This window comes from Leuciscus leuciscus, assembly GCF_965113295.1.
Source record: "Leuciscus leuciscus genome assembly, chromosome: 17".
Taxonomy (NCBI): domain Eukaryota; kingdom Metazoa; phylum Chordata; class Actinopteri; order Cypriniformes; family Leuciscidae; genus Leuciscus; species Leuciscus leuciscus.
This window is the reverse complement of record NC_138741.1, coordinates 3,355,730-3,363,113: the sequence shown is the minus strand read 5'-3', so window position 1 is coordinate 3,363,113 and position 7,384 is coordinate 3,355,730. Positions and strand designations below refer to the sequence as shown.

At 38.5% G+C, this 7,384-nt stretch overlaps 1 protein-coding gene across 1 annotated transcript in view; it reads left to right on the top strand.

Annotated features, from left to right (window-relative positions):
* Nucleotides 1-345: 345 nt before the first annotated feature.
* Nucleotides 346-7,384, top strand: part of spata7 (spermatogenesis associated 7) — a 9,548-nt gene continuing 2,509 nt past the window's right edge. Inside the window, exons 1-10 of the mRNA XM_082143814.1 lie at nucleotides 346-581; nucleotides 927-1,019; nucleotides 1,191-1,238; nucleotides 1,994-2,109; nucleotides 2,193-2,644; nucleotides 2,732-2,777; nucleotides 3,926-4,026; nucleotides 4,575-4,625; nucleotides 4,840-4,917; nucleotides 5,009-5,066. Coding sequence (XP_081999940.1) covers nucleotides 539-581; nucleotides 927-1,019; nucleotides 1,191-1,238; nucleotides 1,994-2,109; nucleotides 2,193-2,644; nucleotides 2,732-2,777; nucleotides 3,926-4,026; nucleotides 4,575-4,625; nucleotides 4,840-4,917; nucleotides 5,009-5,066 — 1,086 coding nt within the window. The 5' untranslated portion in view covers nucleotides 346-538. The remainder of the gene's footprint in view (nucleotides 582-926; nucleotides 1,020-1,190; nucleotides 1,239-1,993; nucleotides 2,110-2,192; nucleotides 2,645-2,731; nucleotides 2,778-3,925; nucleotides 4,027-4,574; nucleotides 4,626-4,839; nucleotides 4,918-5,008; nucleotides 5,067-7,384) is intronic.

The following is a 7,384-nucleotide window of genomic DNA, read 5'->3' as shown; positions in this document are numbered from 1 at the left end:
AGTTTCACAATACATGTTTTTCTTACACTTGAAAGCCGATTTACACCTTTACGAATCTTCTCTTGCACACATAATTTTAATTTACATTCAAGTAGTTGATCATGGACCCCATTGACTTCCATAGTATATGGAGGGGAAAAAAATACTTTGTAAGTCAAGGGGTCCATCAACTTTTCGGTTGACGACATGTTCTTCAAAATATATATTTTTTGTGTTCAGCAGAAGACAGAAATTAATTCAGATTTGGAACAACTTGAGGGCGAGTGAATGATGACAGAATTTTCATTTTTGGTTGAACTGTCCCTTTAAGAGATTTATTCTTGGCGTCAGGCGCGCGCATAGCAACCAACATGGCGGCGGTGAAGCTTCACGGTAGCGAGGACAGATTAGCTGGCAGTTAGCAGCTAGCAAAACAGCTGTGAAAGATGATAACTGTGAAAATAAGTGTATGGAGTATTTATGATATGTCTGTATTACCTCATGCGTTCATATGAACGTTTTACGTGATGATTTCCGGTGAAACACGACTATTTTGAGTATGAGACTCCAGCCAGAGATTTTCATCATGGACACTAAACCAGGTAACGGTAAATGATAATTAGCCTATTAAAATATAATTATCTGGCCAAACACAGACGCTTATAATCTCTTTATTTATGTTTATAGCATGTCGTTTTAAGAGAAACGCACTAAAGAAGCACTATACAAAAAGTTACCGTGGTTTTTACTGTAATGCCATGTATTTGGACATGATATTGCGTTAATACTATATAGTGTTTTGGATGTACCATGGTAAAATCAAAGTAGCATGCCAATACCATCTGAGACCATTTGATTTGTTGTTTTCTGATTGTGATTGTACTAGTAAACAATCTAATGTTAGGGGTATAATGTTTAAAGTAATAGCTCAAATGTTCATCTTTTAGGGTTCTGTTTCGGTTCATCTGGCAAACTGATGAATCAGTACATGATTAAAGACCACATGGTTTCACATTACAGAAAGCTGTATTCAGCCAAAGGTAAGTTTCTAATTCAAATACATGCAAGGATGTCAAGTTTATAGTTTTTACATATTTATCATAAAGGCAATGGCTAATGGAAAATGTTTCGTTTTTGAGAGTTTTCCTTCATGCTTTATTTCTTGTCTTCTTTTATATGCTTTATATACCACTTCCTTTGTTTTCTTTCAGCTGCTGTGGACTGTTCAGTGCCTAAAAGCTTGCATAGCAATGTCAAATGTAAGAGAAGGTCCCATATTACCAATCTACTTCATTTGAATGATAAAGTAAATGCATTATACACACACACACACACACACACACACACACACACACACACACACACACACACACACACACACACACACACACATATATATATATTATTGCTGTCAAATCGATTAAAAAACATGTAAACCAGAACATGTTTTTTTTTATATAAAATTGTATATATATCTATATTATGTGTGTGTGTGTGTGTGCGTGCGCGTCTGTGTATATACACTCACACACATATACAATATATATAAATAAAATTATATATATATATATATATATATATATATACACACACAAATATTATGTGTGTGTATATGTATACACACACACATTATATAAACAAACTTTTATGTTAGATGCGATTAATCAATTTGACAGCACTAATTATATGTGTGTGTGTGTGTGTGTGTGTGTGTGTGTGTGTGTGTGTGTGTGTGTGTGTGTGTGTGTACAGACAAACACACACATATATATTTGGGCTGTCAAATCGATTAATCGCATCTAACATGAAAGTTTGTGTTTATATAATATGTGTGTAGATATATATGTGTGTGTGTGTGTGTATAGTTATATAATGTATTAAATAAAATATTGAATGTAATATATTAAATAAAGTATATTTAACATTTTGTTTAGCCAGATATAAATTACTATACTAGTATCTTATTCATTAAATATTTCTTTATCATTTTTTCAATGATTTCTTACCTTTGTAGATGTTGATCAAAAGCGGCGTGAGCAGTTAAGGAAAGACACTCGAAGTCAGTCGAGAAGATCTGATTCCCAGAGGAGCACTAGGATAAACTCAAGAACCTCCTGTTCTTCTAAGAACGTAAGTCATCGTCTTGTGCTTCATTATATCACGTTGCTTGGCAGAAACTGTGTTCACAACTGTAGTTTCCTCTTTGTTTCCAGAGCAGACCGTCCGTTCAGGGTGGCGATAGTGCCTATCATTACCTGGACCAATCGCTGATGTCATCGCCCAGGATCAGCACCTCGTTTAATTCCAAACAAATTGTATATCCATCCCAAACGTCTGGAACCCCTGCGAACCACTTCCGATCTGCCTCCGAGTTGAGTTCCCGAAGCCCAAACCCTGAGTGGCGGGACGCAGGCCCGTCCTGTGCCACGTCTGCCAGTCAGAAAGGGTTTAAAAGCTTTCAGGATCCCACACAGAAGACCTACAGCGGTGACGTCCTGCTGAAACACTCTCATCGCTTCACTCCGGAGAAGCCCTTCACTCCGAGAACGCTGAAATCACACCACCAGTCCACACTGGTACAGTATCGATACTACACTCCTCCACGGAGGAAAGTGGAAGAGGAGAAACCGGCCTCTGTTATTGGACAGGAGACGCGCCACCGGAGGTGTAATCACTGAGACTGAAAGAGCTGTTATGTGAGATTTAAAATGCCCATCTGATGGTATAACATTGTTTGTTCTGTTGTCTGCAGCACACGGTCCAAACGAGGCTTTTCTCCACAGCTCCAGTCGCTCCAGGCAAGTTGTTTGGCAAAACATCAGAATTTACTTAAATTACTTTCAGATTGACATTTATTGCTCATTTTGTACACAACTATCTATCTATCTATCTATCTATCTATCTATCTATCTATCTATCTATCTATCTATCTATCTATCTATCTATCTATCTATCTATCTATCTATCTATCTCTCCTTGTCCATACATCCATCCATCTCACACACCTTTTCATCCATCCATCCATCCATCCATCCATCCATCCATCCATCCATCTCACACACCTTTTCATCCATCCATCCATCCATCCATCCATCCATCCATCCATCCATCCATCCATCCATCCATCCATCTCACACACCTTTTCATCCATCCATCCATCCATCCATCCATCCATCCATCCATCCATCCATCCATCCATCCATCCATCCATCCATCCATCCATCCATCTCACACACCTTTTCATCCATCCATCCATCCATCCATCCATCTCACACCTTTTCATCCATCCGCCCGTTCGTCCGTCCGTCCGTCCGTCCGTCCGTCCGTCCGTCCGTCCGTCCGTCCGTCCATCCATCCATCCATCTCACACACCTTTTCATCCATCCATCCATCCATCCATCCATCCATCCATCCATCCATCCATCCATCCATCCATCCATCTATCTCACACACCTTTTCATCCGTCCGTCCATCCATCTCACACACCTTTTCATCCATCCATCCGTCCGTCCATCCATCTCACACACCTTTTCATCCATCCATCCATCCATCCATCCATCCGTCCGTCCGTCCGTCCGTCCGTCCATCCATCCGTCCGTCCATCCATCTCACACACCTTTCCATCCATCCATCCATCCGTCCGTCCATCCATCTCACACACCTTTTCATCCATCCATCCATCCATCCATCCATCCATCCATCCATCCATCCATCCATCCATCCATCTCACACACCTTTTCATCCATCCATCCGTCTCTTTTATTTAAGTTGACATGGAAAGTGATTGAAAAGCATCATCACAAATGTTCCTCCCTCAGTTTGTGTTTAAAAGCATCCCAGAATGCACCTGATGAAGTTTTTTTGATGAATGTCCAGAGTGAGCTTAAATCTAAACAAAGAAAAGCTCAAATATAAAGCTTGTTAGCTTATTTTTGTCCTTTTGCAGACATTTGCTCTTGATCACGAGTGGTCGGATGAAGAATCATTTAGACATCACGGCAAGACGAACAGGTTTAAGGACAGTGATTTTCTTCTTTCATCTTCCAGGTAAAAGATTCTGTATATAACACAAATGCCACATGTTTTTATAATATTTACATATATGTGCAGTCAGCACACTTTTGCTACCAAAAAATATAATGAGCTCACCAAAACAGTATGAGACAGATGAAGTTAGTTATATATTTGCTGGCTTTTCGTTTGCATTTTTACACAATAATACATAAGAGAAAAGTCTATTTTGAGGGGCAGTCAAAAGGGGCAGTCATGGCCTAGTGGTTGGGGAGTTGAACTGGTAACCCAAAGGTTGCTGGTTCGATTCCAGAACCGGTGGGAAATGACTGAGGTGCCCTTGAGCAAGGCACCTAACCCCTAATCGCTCCCCGGGCGCCACACAAAGGCTGCCCGCTGCTCTGGGTGTGTGTATCCACGTTTGCAGTGTCTGTGTGTTAACTACTCACTACTCTGCTCCTAATGTGTGTGCATTAACTTGGATGGGTTAAATGCAGAGGTCAAATTCCAAGTATGGGTTACCATACTTGGCCGTCACGTGTCACTTTCACTTTCACTTTCACTTTTATTTTCTTTTGTTTCAGGGTTTCACCAGAAGGCATGAGATCCCCCATAATGAGAAAAGTTTCAGCAGAGTGAGTGTCACATATTAGACCGCTGAAATACATGAAATATTTCACTAATGTGGCATTTAAACAGCTAATATCCCACTTAATATTGTTAAAGGGGACCTATGATGCTCCTTTTTGATATAATACAAGAATACAATTATAACAATCAATTGTAATTTCAGTTTATTCATGTTCCTGTGTCACTCTGTGGACTTTCTGAACTTGTTCTTTTCACCAGGGAGGAAGAATTGCTGTACCTGGAGTTCATTACAGATGTGACGAATGAGATCCTAACTCAGGGCCTTTACTCTGACAGGTGTGTGAGATCGTTTTAATGTGTGGAGGCAAATTGCAAGGCATTTTTTGTGTCACTTTCTGGTTCTGATCAGTCTAGCGCTCCTTTATAGGGTACTGAAGAGACTGTTTGAACGGCACATTGATATGAACAGACATCGATTAGATGAGGTGAGTATTTTGAATTTTACATTTATTTTACCTTTAGTCTGATGCTTTTATATAAAGTGATTTAAAATGAGGAAAAGCACAAACAATTTCCTCATTATTGGTAATGATATTTTAAATATATTTATTACTATTTTTATAGTATGTAATGCAATGTAATGTAGTAATGCAAGCATGCATTAAATTGATAAAAAAATTACAGTTTATAATGTTACAAAAGATTAGTCACAGTTACAAAAAAAAAGCAGCACGACTGTTTTCAACATTGATAATAATGAGAAATGTTTCTTGAGCATCAAATCCTCATATTAGAATGATTTCTGAAGGATCATGTGACACTGAAGACTGGAGTAATGATGCTGAAAATTCAGCTTTGATCACAGAAATAAATTATATTTTAAAGTATATTAAAATAGAAAACCAGTATTTTAAGTTGTAATAATTTTTAACAATATTACTGCTTTTTTTTAATTGTGTTTCTGATCAAATAAATGTAGCCATGGTGAGCAGAAGAAAACTGAACAGCAGTGTATATTTATTTCTTTAGATTTAAATCATAAACATTTCATTATATGACACTCAATACCAAGCAGTTTTTTTAACCAATCACCCGAGTTGTAGGTGTCACATGACCAGCCACTGAATTGTGTGACAGTCAATCACTGTTTGCGGATATGGAAGAAATGCATGAGAAGTGCCTTAAACTGAATCATACCTCTGTGACTTCTCTTATAAAACAATATTTTTTAATAAAATCAAAATAGATCAATGCAAAAGGCATGTTTACGAGCAAACATGTTGAAGGTTATCCAATAGGCTGTCGATTCATTAAGATGAGCAACAAAAGCAGTTTATTCAGCCTAGTGAAGCCTCTCCTCCATTGACATGCATTAAAATAAATGGAAACTGGTCGCCTTCTCTGCGCGTCACAGCTTTGCGCTTTTTTTATCAGGATAATTCCGGTTCGCGTGGTTACGTGGAAGCGAAAAAATTCTGTATTATTAATTTTAAGGCCAGACAAGTAGTATGTTGAGGGTTGATTTGTAGGGAAGGACTACACGCTTACACACATATATTCAAACGCACACACCTATAGACTGAACTCGTAATACGCATGTGCACGCCATCGGCGTTCTCACTGGTTCGCGTTTTTAAAGTTTGCGCAGAAAGAACTTAAGAGTTTCCTGTTAAAACGGTGTCGTGTTTAGCTAAGTTAATAACTAATGATCGTTGCGACGGAAGTGAATCAATCAAACTAACTTTAGTCTAGAGCTGCTATAAAGCCAAAACACTTTACTTTAATTTCCTTTTATCAATGTAAAGCTGCTTTGGAACAATCTACATTGTTAAAAGCGCTATATCAGTGAAGATGACTTGACTTGACTTGACTTTTGTTCTAACTTTAAGGGTGAAAAGGTTTGATTTTTAGCGGCATCTAGTGGTGAGAGTGTGAATTGCAACCAACAAAAGTTACGGTGGCCGACAGGAGATTTCGCAGAGAGTAGCCAGTTGAGCAATGAGGTTTCTTTACAAAGATAAATTAAGAGAATAGGTTTACTTTATTATTCAGCAAAACGATATGTTATTGCGAATATTATTGTTACTTGTTCATCATTGTGTCAGTGTTTTTATTCGCTGACTTCAGCTAGCTTCCTTGCACGAAGAACAACATACCGGTAGTAACAAAACGCGTTTGTCCGTTCAGGGCCACCATAGAAACATGTGGGTGATCATTCTAAGGTGATAAAAACATAACGGTTAAAGGGGTGGTTCGGGATTTTTGACATCGGACCTCATTTTTAAGTCAGCCTGGTTGTTATTCAGCAGTGGAGACATTTTTTTATTTTTTATTATCCAGTCCTTATATTTGGATAGTTAGCCGATGCTAGGCTAGCGCGAGTCAATGGTATATGTTAGCCAGCCATTAAAAACCGTTTTACCCACTCCACAGTGCACCAAACGCAAATCAATTATAACACTAGACTATCGATGTATATGTCCGTTGAGAGAATAATGTTAGAAATCAAACTTACCTTTCATCACATTGCATTAGTTATAATTTGTTCCCTGTAATCATAAGCCTTGTCTACAGCAGCAGCGGAGTGATATTGATTACCTAGGCAACCGAGTGAGCCGGTACACACATGACGTTAGCTGGATGTAACGACTGTAGTGCGCTTCTGTTCTGTGTTTACTTTTTGCCGCATTACTAACCGGAGCAAAGTAAAATTCCGCAGCTGCTGAGAAACTAGTTCCTTTGGGATCATTGAGATGAAAGGTAAGTTTGATTTCTAACATTATTCTCTCAACGGACATTTGCA